The following is a 16789-nucleotide window of genomic DNA, read 5'->3' on the forward strand; positions in this document are numbered from 1 at the left end:
TCATGGAGCTGATTCTTGAGACTGGCAATGTCCTTATGAATGTCTTCCTTTATTTCTCCTGTCATTTCAGGAGTGCACCCTCAGCAAGTTCATAGACAACGCCAAGCTGAGAGGGAGTGTTGATCTGCTGGAGAGCAAGAAGGTTCTGCAGAGGGATCTGGATAGGCTGGATTGATGGCCTGAGGCCAGCTGGATGAGTTTCAACAAGGCCAAGTGCTGGGTCCTGCCCTTGGATCACAACAATCCCTGGCAGTTCTACAAGCTGTGACAGTGACTGGAAGGCTGCCTAGGGAAAAGGGCCTGGGATTGCTGGTGAGCAGTAGCTGAGCATGAGCCAGCCATGGTGGCCCAGGTGGCCAAGAAGGCCAGTGGCATACTGGCCTGAATCAGCAACAGTGTGGCCAGCAGGACCAGGGCAGTATCCCTGTACTCAGGACTGGTGAGGTCACATTTTGAGTGCTGGATTCAGTTCTGGGCCCCTCAATTCAGGACACTGAGGTGCTGAAGTGAGTCCAGAGGAGGGCAATGAAGCTGGACAAGGACCTGGAGCATCTGGAGCACAAAGAAGGGTTCGATGAAGAGAAACTGAGGAAATTTGGGTTGTTTACCCTAAAGAAAAGGAGGATCAGGAGGGAATTATCACCCTGTACAAGAACCAGAAAGGAGATTGTAGCCTGGTGAGGATCAGCCTCTTCTCCTAGGGAAGAATGGTAAGAGGAAATGGCCTCAAGCTGTGCCAGGAAGGTTTGGATTGCATACAAGGAAAAATTTTTTTACAGAATGGGTTGTCAGACATTGAAACAAGCTCCCCAGGGAAGTGGTGGAGTGACCATTCCTGGAAATGTTCAAAATATGTGTGATATGGCAATTGAGGATGTGGTTTAATAGTGAACATGTGGTGGTGATGCTGGCTTGACAGCTAGACTTAAGGTTCTTAAAGGTCTTTTCCAATCCTAATGAATCTATTCCATGGTGTAGAGTACTTCCTCAATAACAGATCAAAACTGCCACTGAATCTTATTTCATTTGTTAGTCAGGCAGCAGGTATGAAGATGCCAGGACACAACCTATTGAGAAACATACTGGAAGAAATGTCCAACATAATAGAGGCAGATTTTGCTGTCTGTCTCTATTGCAAAATCTTGAAGGTTGTAGATGTGAATGTAGAGTTAACTTTGTAATGTCCTGGAATGTGCTATAATAAATGTTTTTTTTCCTCTTGAGGATGAGGCTAGCATACTCGTGATAGGGAAAAAAAAATGAAAGCCACCAAAAAACCCTCAAAAGCAGCAAGTTTGTGTACTGATGTGGTTAAGAATGGAATAAATGGAATAGGAAGCTAAGAAATAGATATAATTTCAGAGTTTAAAAATCATTAGGGTTTGTCTGAAAAACATTAAGCATTCATCAGTCTGATGTTTATGTTCAAATGTTTAAAATTTCAGTAGCTTATATTTCTGCAAAAATGTTTCTGCAAAACTCTGCAAAGCTTTGTGCCTTAGCTATTTGTGATGTTAGCTTTTCAACCACAAGGAGAAAACCTGTGCTGTAAACTCATTTTGGAATAGGTCAAAGACCTGATGACCTATTGGAACTTTTAGCAGACTGTATTTATAGAAAGGTTGGGCAAAGAGATGTGATATTATTTCTTCTCACTTGTGTTTTATTTCCCTCTGATACACAGAGGCTCATCACATTACATAGAATCCTAGAATCATACACTTATAGAATATACTAACTTTGAAGGGACTCATGACAATCATCTAATCCAGCTTCTGGGCCTGCACAGGACACCCCAAGAATCACGGCATGGGCCTGAGAGCCTTGTCTAAACACTTGCTGAACTCTGTCAGGCTGGCTGATGTGATGACCACTTCCCTAGGGAGTCTGTTGTACAAGTAATAAATAATTAAGTGGGTACTCCTAGACAGAAGTAGAAATGTTTACCTGACTGTTCTAGGTGAAGGGAATTTGGAAATTTGGAAAAGGAATGCTTCCAACTAGACAAGCAAGTCTCTGAATATATCATGCAAAAATTTCATATTTTGCATGAAAAAATAAGTACATGTTTGTGTAGAAGCTCAGTTTCACGAGGTCTGTTCTACCTAGGTTTGCAGACAGATTTTTGTGTTTGTGGTACAACAATAAAAAAGAAAGAATCTGCAGTACAGCTTGTAGGTTCAGATCCAAAATCTCTAACATATGATCAAGTGTTTCGGGATGAAGGTCAACAAGAAATACATTATTAACTGTATACTTTTACTTCACAATAGTTTCAGGTTTTGTCAGTGTATTTTTTATTTCACTTTTATATTTTTATAAATCTGAAACATTATCAAAGCAAGGAGGTAAGACAGAAATATTTGTCCTTTGGACATTTTTCATCAGCTTTAATTTTCTTTCTGATTCATGTGTTCAGCCTGTACAGCCTCACCTTCCTAGGTATTTTTGTTCTCTGAAATGAACACTGCTGACCGCATAAGTGATATGCAGATTGTAAAGAATGCATTACAATGCTTTGATCACCAACTCTGTCATTTCCACAGGCAGATACTTGTGATATCAAAAGTAACAAGACTTACTGACAACGTCTGCAACAAGCTTATCATCTAAGTCAAATGGACAGATTTTTGTAAATTGCTGCAACCATTTTGGTAAAGATAAATAATAATTTTTTCTGAATTACCTTTGTTTTACTAGGCAGTACTCCTTTTACTGATTTTTTCATGATGAACAAAATAATGTGTTTTAATTTTTTATAATTTCCCAGATCTTTTTTCCTAATTGGTTTTGTCTGCTTTATATCTATGCATCCATTTAATGGCTTTTCATATTTTCTCAAGGTTTGAGCACTTTTTTATATTTGTTCTTTGTTGTCCTCAGCTTGGCCTGCTTTAAATTGGATGCCTAGAGAAAAAAGTGCTGCATAAGCAGCTGTTTTTAGTATTCAGATCCTTATCGTATATCCTCTTTAGAACTCCATTTTATATTTGTCTTCAGCAGGAAACAGAAATAGATTTGATAAATCTCTTTCTATGACGTCTTATATTTATTGCACATATCTAACAGAGTTGCATGTCATACTTTAGTTACTTTGGAGAGCATGTTTAATAATCTGCTAAGTGTTAGAGAACAAATACTGGTCTCAGAGCCTTTGCTCTTACCAGTGGGATTAGTAACATTAGTAAGGCAGAAGATGCCTCTGTTTGTAAGCATGTTTCACATTCAAAAGGTGTGATAAATATTACATATTTAATAAAAATCCCAAGTGTCCCAGGATTCTTTTCTGTCTGTAGCTGTTTTTAAGTAGTTTTTGAGTATTTTGACATAAGCAGGACTAGTCTTTATAAACAATTCACATTCGGAAAATTTTCAACTTAATGAGAAATCACATGTAGTGAGTGAAAGAACATGGAGAAATTTGTGGTCTTCCATATTCTTCTGATCCATACATAAACATTCACCCTCTTTCCATTCTTAGTTATATTAATTAAACACACACATACATGCACACTATGGAATTAATTCAGTAGCTTTCTATGAGCATATGTAACAGCAATTAAGACTGCATGAGCAACCTATGTATTTCACTGAACTACAATTCTCATTATTTTCTATTTCTCCTTGAACAAATAAACTGGCACTTCATTGTACACAAAGAGCTCTCTTGTATTGTGCCCAGTGTCCTGACACTATTTCTGTACTATTATTCAGAGGTCATATCACTCCTGTGTTCCACTTTCAGTAAAAGCTTTGTCTACTTGTTTGGTGACTAATAAAAATTGAAAAAGTCTATTATCTGCCAATTTCACACTTTACTTTCTGTAGCTGTCAGAGAATTTAATCTGAGGAAGATTCAACAGGACAGAATAAAAAATACCTGGAGAAAGATAAGGACAGGATCCTCCATTAAGTTTAGCCTTGCAGACAGCATTCTTTCCAACCTTGAAGAACACTTTTTTTGGGTTATAATATGTATTTTAAACGTCATCAAACACTTGAGATTGGATTTGGGTTTCTGAGTGTGAACATCTATTGGATAACATTCAAACTGATAAATTTAACATAAATCTGAAGTACTGATATCTCATCATTACGGGGAGCATTTTTTTTTATTTGGATCTACATTAGCAAAAAATGTGGTATTCCAAAATATGTTTTGAAAATAATACCATACATAGAAGTACACTTTTGTATGATAAATATTTTGTACTATTGGATGGACTTTAAAGATTCTTTTTATGCCTGATAGAATCCTATTTATATTTCTGTGCAAAATTGCACCTTTTTCCAGACATCTTTTATTTTAGTAATAATTACAGTAAAGTTGTATAATGTCTGTCAAGCAATTTTTTGATGCAAAAAGTCATTCCCAGTAGAATGAAACATCAAATATCTCTGCTTTTCTTTGGCTCTCATCAGTATTGTACCATATTGGAATGGAAATGTTATTGTAAGTAAGATCCTGGGTTTACCCAATCTTCTTAAGGGAACAAACATCATGACCACATTATCTGCATGGGAACAAAAGTCTTTCTGCTAGCCTATCTTAATAATGAAAATGCTGGCCCATTTCATCTAGATGTAGCATAGAGAAAGGAAGTCCTCAAATGCATTGTCTTCCTACACATAAAAAAAATAAAAAAGGTAGTCAAATAGAGAAGAGAGACTCTAGAGAAGAGACAAAACAAAAAATTTAGTCTATTAAACAGAACACCAAGTGTTCAGGAGTAGTACTATGGAAATCCGAGTGTAGAAGTTCAATTGAATGTGGAATTGTTTTTTTTTTTTTTCCCTTTGGCCACACTAGCAGTGTACGTTCAATCAAACTGCCAAAGCTTTCATTATGCACATATGTATGTATGTATGTATGTATGTATGTATGTATGTATGTACAAAGAAATTGGGAGTTTTTCCTGAAGAAATTAGGAGAACAGTGTTGACTTTTGTGAGCACAGCAGGTATGCAGACATTTGAAGGCAGTTTTATTCTTGTGGAACTGTTAGGCTGCCTAGTCATGGCATCTTAGGGTTTGTGCATTCAACAGCCTTCCAGCTCCAAAATTCTTTCATCATGCTGTGGTCTGAAAAAAACATCAAACTTTTTACAAAGGCCCATACTCTTGAAATACAAAGGGATTGTTCATCTAAAAAGAAAGATTTCAACTTCAAGAATTAAATTTAAAGAAAATTTATAAATATGATAAAAGACTGTGCCAGGCAATCTAGTGTGGCAGAAGAATAGTTTATTTCTGAAATAAAACTTGGCAAAGAACATGACATATACTGGAGGTCCAGTATTAGTAGGATTGCATGAGGCTCTAGAATAGACAAGGATAGAATAATTCAGTTGAAGGGGACCTACAGTAACAATGCACTCCAAGTGCTTGATGAATTCTGAGCTGACCAAAAATTAAAGCATGGCATTAAAGGTACTATCCAAATGCCTCTTAAACAGTGACAGGATAGAGGCATGGACCACCTTCCTAGGAAGCTGTAGCTGCCTGTCCACACACACTCTACAGATCACACTGTAGATGCTCTCAGCATCTAATGTTTGCATTATGGCTGGACTAGATTTTCTTCTCTTTTTCTTTCCAGCCCTGATTTTTTTTTCTCCAATGGTTCTTTTTTTTTTTTTTTTCCTTTTTCTCCCTGAAGCAGGAAGTGAGAGAGATCCTGCCACCCTTCTGACATATTTTTCTAGTGCCAGGTGGCTGGCACTTCTAGGAAATGGCAGCTGCATTCATGGTTGATTTTGCCTAATTTCACTCTCCAACTATTTATTATTATTATTATGAACTTCACTGAAAGACTGAAAAACTCCACAGAATCAATGGTCTTTCCCATGTCTGATTTATCAAGTTACTTCTAAATGCCTTTTAGAGAAACCAAGTAGACTAAATTTTGATTGCCTAACACACTCCACTCCAGCAGTTGCACATGAGCTGTGACTGGCTAACCATTTGACCATTCAGAACTAAATTTTATTTAATCTAAAGATTTTATTAACAGAAGTAATACAGTATCTCTGCTGTAGTTGTGAATGACTTAAAATGCTTAAACTACCTCCTATTTCACTAAGCATTTGCTTATGTTTAAAAAAACAAACATAAAAATCAGTTTTGAAGGAGCAGGTAGTAGAATAAATTCTTAGTTAAACATGCTTAAAAGAGTTTACTGAAAAAATAATGGTTTTCATCTTAATTTTCAGGGGGATCAGCTTATCCAATAAAAGGTAGAAATGAAAAGTAAAGAAAAAGTAGTTGTACCTAGAGGACCCATTAAAGAATAGAAGGGGAAAAACAAGCCATGATAAAGATCCAAGCCTTAAGTTATACCTTGATTTTTCAGATTCATGGGGCTCATTCAGAAGATCTTTCTTTATTAAGCTTCCTTTCCTTCCCTTCCTTTGCAATTTCCTTTGCAAGTATGGCTAATGAATACAAATTGGGCTGGTTTTTTTGCAGTCTAGCAGTGAACAGCCTTCATTCTTCCACCTAAATATATTATACTTCCTAAAAATGATAGCAATCTGTCTACTGGAAAGAGTTTACAGAACCCAGTTTCTAAGTCCTAAACTGGGTTTGAGAATCTCCTAGAACAGAGTTTCTGGTCCCCTAAAATTGCCTGTGAAAAGTTTAACATTATGACAGAATAGCTTTTTGAATTTTATTACTGGAATACTACCTGCTTAATTCATAACACAGATGAAGTGCTGTTGAAAGTCCCAATAACACTTCAGTAAGATAATAGGCAGAGTGTAGGAGCCAACACCTGGTACTCTTCAGACATTTCCTCCTAACATTAGCTATCAAAAGTTTGCTGCCAAGGGCTATGGTCATCAGAGAGCATGAGTTAGAGAGGAATTGTCCCTGCTTGGAGGAAGCAAGGATTTGTCATCACTCTTCAGGACCAACTCTGCCATCAGAGCTGACCCTACTGTAGTCAGGAGCAGGGCTTGAGATGTCCCAAGGCCTCTTCCCACCTGAATTATTTTCCCTGTGTGTGAAGTTGTGGTACACTGATCCTAAATGAGCTCCTTGTAATTCATTTTCCTGAGACTTCGACCATAAGGACACCATGCCTGTAAATGTGGCTAAATGTTAATGCCTTCATAGACAGTGCCTAGGTCTCAAAACACCTCACTTTTCTTTCTGTTTTGTTTTAAAGCTATTCAGTGTTGGTTCTGCTTCTGCTAATAGAGACTACACTGCCAGTAATATGTTCACAGTGTTTGTATACCTTATTTTATTAATGTGTCACTCAAAAAAAAAAAAATCTCCAAACCAAAATCTCTAGGCTGAACTTCTAGAATATACGCTATTTCTACTGTCAGGTAATGAATTTCAGTAAACTGAAAGAAGAGGTTTTGTTCATTTTTTCCTTTTTTTTCCTGTAAGATAGTCTTAAAATGTTTTCTTTAATAATTTTCTCTATAACTACCATAAAGTATATAGTTACATAAGTCTAATTAATCATGCACATTTACCAGCCAATGATATAATCAAAAGCAGCCCAAAAACCTGTTAAAACCCTCAGTTATTCTATACCTGCAGGGGATCAGTGATGTCATATGTTCTCTGCCAGTCACTCTCGATCAATTTTGTGTACTTTATTTAGTTTTATGATTTATGCTAGTCTATCAAGGAGTTCAAAATATTAAGTTGACCATTTCATTTTAGTTAAAGTATTATTGGTTATATCACAGGTATCTTTGGAAGCATCATTTACTCACATAAAAGAAACATACTGAAATATGAAAACACAGCAGTGCTTGCTATGATAGTATTTTGGAATACAGATTTCATTGTCTGTGAATATCAGTAACATTATCAGTTTCCAGTTGTTTCAAATGCTTTACAGAAGATATGTTCAAGCTGGAACAATATTTCTCAATTTCTGAAAATGTAGTTTTAAAATTCTTCCATACATATAACAAATGTTTCAGTACAAAATGAATACTTTTTATGTTGCTTAAAGCTATGGGGATGCTGAGAATATAAGTCCATTAGGATACCAGCATTAGAAAAAGGTTATATGAGGAAATATGAAAAATATATTGAGTATATTCTGGACTTGATTGCAAACTGTAAAGCATATAGTCTGGAAGTACACAAAGTGATACCATTATATTAATTAAATAACATTAGTAAGGATAGCAGTAGTGATAAGGATAGTTGTATAATTTTCCAAATATTTATGGGGCTATCTGGTTTGGCTGTTCTTTATTCAAACCTTATTCAGTTTGCAAACTGGAAGCATGCAGCAGTGCAAGAATAAGACATTTATTCTTCTCCAAAGCCAACTTTTTTTTTTTTTTTTTAACACGGCTGCACTATTAAAGGACCAGTTATTCAGAGATAGCTCCTAAGAGCAAAATTTTAATACTAAGAAAAATAAAATTGTGTCAAGTTATTCAATAGAATTATTGTAGTTAAATGTCCCTTCACATTACATTGAACAGATACATTCCAAAGCACTGAACATTCCTTTTATGAAAATAAAAACAAGCTTATATAAAGGGATTAATTAAAATCTTAGATTGCTGAATTCATGAAGCAGCTGACTTTGATGGTTTTCTAACAACATTTTATTATCATAAAATATCTCAATTTAACCGTAATAAATATCTCACATATGACCAGACATTAACAGTTTTATTTCTTAAATATGAATGATAAAGAAAAAAAAATCTATTCTATTTGCTTTAAGTTCATTCCTTTTGGTTAGAAAGGCATTAGTTAAAGGGCTGTTGGTCAAAACTGACATATGCAGTTCATTGCAATTTAAACACAATTTTCACAAGCTGAAGGCATGAGAGACAATGACCAAGCATTGGATTTCTCATCTGGCTACTAAGAAATACTACAATATTTGATACCACTGAGACTTATTAAAGACAAACAGCTTACTGATGCCTCAGAAATTCCCCTGGAAGAACAGGAAAGGCTACAGCTGAAATACTACTTTCAACTAATGCTGCACTACTTCAAGAAAGGCACTGTGTACCTGTTTCAAGAAAGCCTTTGTAAACTGCCAAACACTAGGAAATTTGTAAGTGGAATTCTAGTCTAACTTAACGCCTGAAGAGCTTTTTTTTTTTTTAATTTTAGGTGGCTCAAAAATTTCACATTTTAAAAATATCAGACATCTCAAAGATCTCTTAGGTGCCCAAAAAGGCTTTCATATGAGTAAGAAGCTGGAAATGTTGAAGCTGAGAAAGTGAAATAAGGGGTTATATTTAAATGATGGGTTTTTTAGGATATGTTTGCAGTTCTTCAAGTCTGTTTACAATAGTTCAAAACTGAATGGGAATTCAGCTTTCATTCTATTTTTGTTATTCTTTTTAGGTGGAAATATCATCATCTCTTGATAAATTTACAAAGTCAGATTTTAGAGCTTTGTAGAAGAAATGCACCCAATTCTTATATCAACACACCTGAAGAAAATCAGAGATGAGGTTTTTCAAGGTGGTTCAATCTGTCTTGCTCTGACACTTTTTCTTGCTGTATTGTCTCACTGCAATTTTGATGATTGTCTGTCATACTGTAATTCCTACAGCAAGATCAGATGCTCTTTGCTTTAACTTTATGGCATTGGAGCATATCATAGCTGAAGATTTTTTCTCCTTGTGCCTCTCTGCCATGTCACTGTTATACCCCCTTGGAAGAGAATTCAGGTTTGGACAGCCTGTTACCCACTTTGCATGAATAATACCTAAGGATATGTTTTGTGCTCAGGTTTGACTAACTGCTACTGTAGGAACTTGGGTAATTAGTTTTAGAATTTAATAATTTCCCCAGAGTTTGTGAAGAAGTTCAAGCTGTGACTTCAATCATCAAGTAGATAAAATAGGGTGGCAAAATCAAAGGTGCACATTTGGGAATGCGAACTTAGAAATTCTGAACCCTGAGCCATACAGCCAGAAGTACCCTTGGAGACTTTCAGAGCTGTCAGTTCTCAGACCTCCTTTTAAACACAATTTTCAAAAAAGTAGATTCCAAACAAAATCTAAACAAAGAAAAGATGGAACATTATATATCATTATACTCAGAATGAAGTAGTTATTATGGAGAGTTTCTTACAGAAGTGTACCCTTCAATCAATGTTTACAGTCACAAATGTGATGGAAATTCAAAGCGGACACTTGCTTACCACTTACCAGAACATCCCTTGATTATGATGTCAGACTTCAAAGGAAGTAATTTGCTACTTAACATATAATTAAAGTTGATAGCCTGACAATTTGCCACAGGATGTCATGCCTGAAAAACATACAGGCTTAACAAATTAAGAAACCAAAAGCACATAGATACAGGATAACCACCAGAAAAAGAGTCTTAGTAGACTTTCTAAAAGGGAAACTTTCTGAATAATGTTTTTTGGAGACAAAGAAAATATTCTCCGTAAGTGCCTCTTCCTACTCTCCTTCTCTACTGCTTTGGTTATATCTGAGATGACATATCTGAGCAGAAACTGCTTTGATCTTCTTTTCTTAAGGCTAAGATATCACAGAAAGGGCATATTTGTTGTGAATGGGAAGGAGAACATTCGCTGGAAATAGCAAGAAACCTGGAGGTGAGATTTTGTTGCAAGAGTGTCTACTGTTCACTGCAAAAGCATGGAGAAATCTTAGAACTTGTTGAGATCAATAGTGACTGCTCAGACTTACAGAGCCATTTAAAGCACATACTTAAACATCTTAGTAAAGGACAGAAGAATTACAAACAGCAACTTCAGTTTCATTATCCATAAGCTTTAGTTCAGGTTGAAATCAATTTATTTACCTCCTAGAAAGAAATGAAAGAATGGAATGGAATATTGAAATACAGAACTCTATACAAACTGAAATATAAAATGCAAATGTTTCTAATAATGGGCTAAAATTTTAAAGACTTGAATTTTCTTAGGTGTCTGTTCAAATTGTAATTCTAACGCTGCATTCTACTGTTTCAATTTGTTTATTTGTGTTTTTGTTGTTGGTTGGGGGTTTGTTTGTTTGTTTTGGTTTTTTTATTTTTTCAAATAAATAACTTCAGTTTTTGTATTTGAATCAAAACTCTAAAAGCAATTTAAAATCTGAAATAAAGTTTTCCATTTGTTTATGCAGTAAGGAAACTTCGGAATAATTAGTTCATTAGATATAAAAAATACACTAGAAAATTAATATTTAAACAGTATCTGTCTTTTATTTTTAACTTTTGATAAAGGTTGTGAAGAAATGTATTGATATAGAGGATATTACAACAATCCATTTTAAAATTATGGGCTTCATTAAAATGTAATTGATTTCAGTAATTTTTGCAGCCCCCAGATCAAAAGCAATGATGCTAACAGGTTAGGACCTACTCTCCAAAAGAAGAAATTATTATTTTATTATTATTACAAAAATGCATTAAAATGAACATACACCCAAAGAACTCTGCAAAAACACAACCAAAGAGAAACACAAACCCAAATAAAACAATTAAAACCAATTGGCTTTTATGCATTGGGAATAAATTTATATTATTCTGTCTTTTCTATATGTAAGGGCATTTATAGAAATCATCTAAGATATATTCACCAAATACAATGGTGAATTGAAAAGAGTAAGTCAGTGAAAGACCTACCATACAGAACCTTTCACAAATTACTCAGTTCATGACACAAATGAAATTTATTAAACTTTCTCATTTAATCTTGCTTGGAGTAATGATAGAGAATATACAGTCTCAAAACAAATTAAAGGGAAATTCTAAACAACAGCAAAGCCTAATGAGCTTTAAGCAGTATTTGCAGATCTATGTTAGGGGAATGTTTGAAATTTTTATTTTAACACATGCAGTGTTAAATTTGTGAAGGCAATGCAACTTGCTCAAAGGAAATATTCCTGTGCCCAAACTAAAACCAGGATCTATATCCTGTAATACAGAAACAGCTATAAATTACAGCATGTCATTTTTTTTCTTATTCGCTCTACAACTAACATCAGCAGAGACAGTAGTAGGAAAAAAGTGAGCTGTAGAAGTGGAACTCAATGTCTTGCCAGTATTGCAGCCACGCACAATGTGCATTTCCTTCCCCAAGCCCAAGTCAGATCCAGCTATTCCTGAACCCCTGATCAAACACACCAAGGCTGTAAGGTTGTTCTTTGAGGCCCCTTCTTGAATAATGCCAAAGCGTTAGAGCTTGGGTTGTTTTAATTACAAAAAATTGTCAGGATAAAGCCTTTTCTCTCCAACTTTGTTTTGAACCCTGTTCTACAGGAGAATATTAAATGTCTGTCATTTATGTAGAGAATACCATAGCAGCTGCAGCTAGAAACTGGCTGAGACAGAAATCAGGGATTTGATCCTTATGACAGAAGTGAGAGGATAGAAATACTGCCAGCTGTTTTCTGCAGCACTTTGTGTACTCCGTGCATACAATTTGACATACAATCTCTAAGAAAAACAGCAACAAAATAAATCAATTTACTGGTATGAAATACTTACCAAAAAATATTTTCTATACCAACTATTTTGAGCTATTGGAATTATGTTATATATATAAAGGTTTTGAAACTAAAGATTAAAACCTAGTTGTATTTCTTTGATGATTTTATGACAGGACCAAAATGATCTTTCTTTAAGGTGCAATGACCTTTTTGTTTGTTTTCATTTTAGTGGATTTTAACTTGGACTAGTGAGTATATATAATGTAAAAAAAGAAAAAGAGAGGGTTTAGACATTGGAGCTATGTTTGAACAAAACATGTTTGAGCCTGTAACAGGATGACAACGAACCATTAATGGCTTTCTTTAGAAACTTACACTTTTCTGTGCAATCTTGCTTTTAGGAGGAGTGAACTTCTGAAACCTAACTCCTAAGTATCTCCTTTCATCATACTTTAGTTCACACTGTGAATGGCTGTCCTGGTTTGGAGGACAGGTGTCTGCCAAGAAAAGCAAACATTCTGTTTGAAATGGAGAATGTAAACCCCCTCCCTCCAAATTATTATAATTTTGAAATTAAGGGACTCTCAGGCAAAGATATGGGAAATCTGATTAACCGTTCTTTACTAGGAAAATTAATACAGAAATACAATATTACAAAGAACAATCCCAAAACCACTGACAGAATCAAAATATAACCTGACACTCTGTCAGTCAGGGTGTTGGTAGCAGTCTGATTCAATGGTGGCTACAGTCCTCCTGCAGTGGCAGGTGTGGTTTAATTGAAGCAGCGGTCCTGTAAAAGAGTGCAGTTTTCCTCTGAAGGTCCAGGGATGATGTGGAAAGGCCCAGCTTTCCTCTGGAATCCAGTGGAAAGAAGGCTGCCTTGGTGTTCAAAATCTCAGTTTTTATCCGTGTAGGAAAGGATTGTCTCCTCCCCCTGACTGGAGCATCTCCCAGTGGAATGATGTAATTTTATCAGTCATACAGTGGGACTTAATGGGCCACCAGCAGATGATATCTTACTGGAAGGAGGATGGGTTCTGGAAAGTATAAAAGATGATTGCCCCACCTAGTTTTAAAGATGGCCCATTAGCAGATAATATGTGCCACGGAGATAAGGGTCACTGCCCCGCCCGGCTTCAACAGATGGTGATAGCATACACATTTCTGGTCACATGCTGTATTGCAACCCAAGACAATGACAAGATGAAAACTTGTGCCCACATGTATGATCCCACAGGACACATGTATTCCGGAAATGCACCTGTTGGGCTTCAGCTACAGGTGGTCATTCAGTCATTGGAACTACAATAGAACCTGGCATGGAGACTGGCAGTGGTGTCTCAGCATTAATTTCTTTTCCTGTATAAAAGTCCTTCTATTTGCTAAGGTAAACACAACCTTAAAGCAAGTCATCTGCTAGAGGGAAAAATAAAAATAATAAACTACCTACACCATCTATATTAGATGCTGACTCTTTTCTGAAGCAGAATACATTATCCAGGAAACCTCTTTCCTGAATCAGGAGGGTTGAAAAAGACAACTGGACAGCTTCAGATAATAATACAGTGCATCAGGGTTTTAAAACCTCTGTTAAATGGCAAATCTAACAGAAATATGAACAATGTAAAAAATCAATTAAGTGTAATTGATGTGCATATTCTTCAGTTATGGCAGTCTATTTTTATACAGGGCTCATAAAGAATATTAATTTTCCTCTGGGTATAGAAAAGTTTGGGGTTTTTTGTTGTTGTTTGTTTGTTTGTTTGTTTGTTTGTTTTGGGGGGGTTATTATTTTTTTTTTTCTTTTTTGTCTGTCTGGGTTTTTGTGGTTTTGTTTCTTTGTTTGTTTATTGGGGGCTGGGTGTTGAGTGGTTGGTTTTTTGTGGGTTTTTTGGCAGCACTTTAAAAATTAATTCTTGTAGTTCCACCAAGGCTTTTCACAACAATACTTATTCTTAGAGGCTGTTTGTTTCTCTGAAATTGAAGAAGCTGGAAACGAAAAGGAAATATATAAGCCAGACACTCAGATGCCTGAACATTAGAACAGAATTTGCATGGCTGCAAATGCACATGAAATGGTTTAAAACACTATTCAAAAATGCCACCCTCTGCATATGACTATCCGTAGTTAATGGACAACTAGAGCTCTGACATGGGTATCGGGTCTCTCCACAGTGCTCAGATTCACTCCTCTTGCCTGGTTTGTTCAATTAGCTCTGTTGGGAGATTGCAAAATGCAAGGAGGAAGTCCTGAACAGTCATCTGAAGGAACATGACAGTGACAAGTTCAGATATGTAATTTCGGCTCTTTTCTGTGTCAATTCATAGCACCTGGAGGGAAGCTGCTTGATAATGAAAGAGGACCTAGAAATATTTTTCTCTTCTTCATTCTGAAAAGTGTCAGTTGTTTGTTTTCTTGCCTGTTTAATGCTCAATAACTAAATCCTTGCTGTATCAGGCAATAAGACCCAAGTATCTCTTTCCTTATTCAGGAAATGACTGAAAAAATATCCAGGATTTTTCACTCTCCTAGGCTTTTCAACGCCCCACACAAAGTAGGAACTTGGCATGAGTCTGGACTTCAATGCATGCCATTGTCTTCATATCTGTCAGGCCCAATAAGAGTTTCTGTCACATTCAGATTCAGAAAGCAATGGCAGAGTGGAAGTGGGGGCAGAGAGGAACCTGTGGGCTCTAATTTTCCTGCGCAAAAGAAGAAATGGCAAAAGGGAAATGGTACAGCTGTTTAGAAATGCTTACAAAAAGGTATTTGTTGTTTCCAGAATTATTAATGGAGAAAGTCCAGGCATAAATATCTGACTTCAGAAGGGAATTCAAGACTTCAAGTGATAAACCTCTGAGATTATCTGGAGGTAGACATGACTGCAGTCTTTCATCCCAGGGGTTTTGTTTGGCTGTTTGGACAATTCCTCGTTTCCTGCCTTGGCTGTTGTGGACCACCTTCTGAGATATTTATATTGTTTGACTCATCTAGCCACCACTAAATGACTACATCAGTGGATAAGGAAAGGCCTTGTAGACCTCGCTAAACATCTCTAAGACCTTTGATATATTCCCCTGCAACATTCCTACCTCTAAGCTGGAAAGATACGGGTTTGGTGTGGAATCAGAGTGTCTTGATTTGTTTGTTTGAGGAAGGTGTTTGTTAAGGAAGGCAGGAACTTCCCTTGGAATGAAAAATATTACCCCCTTTCCTCTGAATTATTATAGGTTTGAAATTAAGAGGCTTTTAGACAAAGATATTGGAAAAGCAATAATAGCTATTTACTAGTATGTATGTGTATAGCAACAATGGCAGAAGCAGCAAACGAAGAGCCAGAAAACCCAATGAAGCCTCTTCCTGCTAAGCATTTTTCCCTTGGTGCAGTTCCCATCACAGCTGGCAGGGGCGCCACTGGCTCCTGGTGGGCAGGGCAAATGCGATGATTCCCCCGTGGCTGCAGGGGGCGCTGTGGCATGGGCTCAGCTGTGCCTCCCTCTCGTGGTAATGGCAGGTGGGCTGGAGGGTGAGGTGGGCTGCAGCAGAATCCTCAGAGCAGAGGCTGGCAGTGCAGTGGCAGGCACGGCCCCTGCGGTGGCAAATAAAAATGCAACAGGGAACTCTACAGACTTAGCAGGAGCTGTGGGCACTGGGTGGACGCGGGTGCTGAGTTGGAGTGTAGCAATAAAGCCCGAGGCAGTGGCACAAAGCAGCCGTGCTGAGTACTGGCAGCCAGGCTTCTCTGTAGGCACACAGCTGTTCTTCTTCCACTGCAGCACACAGCTGGGTAGATGCGCCCTCTGGGAAGGGGCAGGAGACTCAGGGTCCTGGCTTTTCCTCTGAAACACCCCAAGAGATGGTGAGAGTCCTTTCCAGTAAGATTGGGTGTTAATAAGGTTGCAGTGCTCTTACAAGCAATGGCTCACCCTGAGTTAGGAAGAAGCTGTACAGGACTGGGCTCTGTGGTGACAGTGGATTCTCCCTGTGGTAAGCAACAGTTTGACCATCCTACTCTGATCCCAAGGGCCAGTGAGGGAGAAAAGAGCCCAGCCAAAATCTTGTGGTATCTCTGCCCTTCTAGAGAGAAAACCCCTCAGGTCAGAGAGTAGTCAGCTGCACCCTTCCCCCTTATTCTGGGTTGGTGTTATGTCTGCTCCTCTCCCGCCCCCACCTCGCTGGCTCCATGGAGCTGCCGCCGGTGCCCTTTTCTTGCCCCCCCCCCCCCACCCCAACCCCGGGGGGGTGGTGCCCTGGGGGGCTGGGCTGCTTGGCTTGCCCTGCTGCCCCGGCTGCTGCTTGCTGCGTGCTTGCTAGCTACCCCGGCCGCTGCTTCTGCCCCGCTGCTTTTGCCCTATTGCTTCTGCC

At 37.4% G+C, this 16789-nt stretch overlaps 1 protein-coding gene across 5 annotated transcripts in view; it reads left to right on the forward strand.

The window, feature by feature from the left end:
* Nucleotides 1–16542, forward strand: part of FAM174A (family with sequence similarity 174 member A) — a 42434-nt gene extending 25892 nt beyond the window's left edge. For 3 of the 5 annotated variants that reach the window (XR_008842638.1, XM_056514829.1, XM_056514830.1), the window contains one exon: nucleotides 71–3795. Coding sequence is in view for 1 of the 5 variants with exons in the window: in XM_056514830.1 (XP_056370805.1) it covers nucleotides 71–95 (25 nt within the window). In the remaining 4 variants the exon portion in view is untranslated. Of the gene's footprint in view, nucleotides 1–70; nucleotides 3796–9352 lie in introns of those variants that run through there. The other 2 variants (XR_008842639.1, XR_008842642.1) reach the window with 2 other exon arrangements.
* Nucleotides 16543–16789: the final 247 nt, after the last annotated feature.

The sequence above is a fragment of the Oenanthe melanoleuca genome, chromosome Z (genome assembly GCF_029582105.1).
Source record: "Oenanthe melanoleuca isolate GR-GAL-2019-014 chromosome Z, OMel1.0, whole genome shotgun sequence".
NCBI lineage: Eukaryota > Metazoa > Chordata > Aves > Passeriformes > Muscicapidae > Oenanthe > Oenanthe melanoleuca.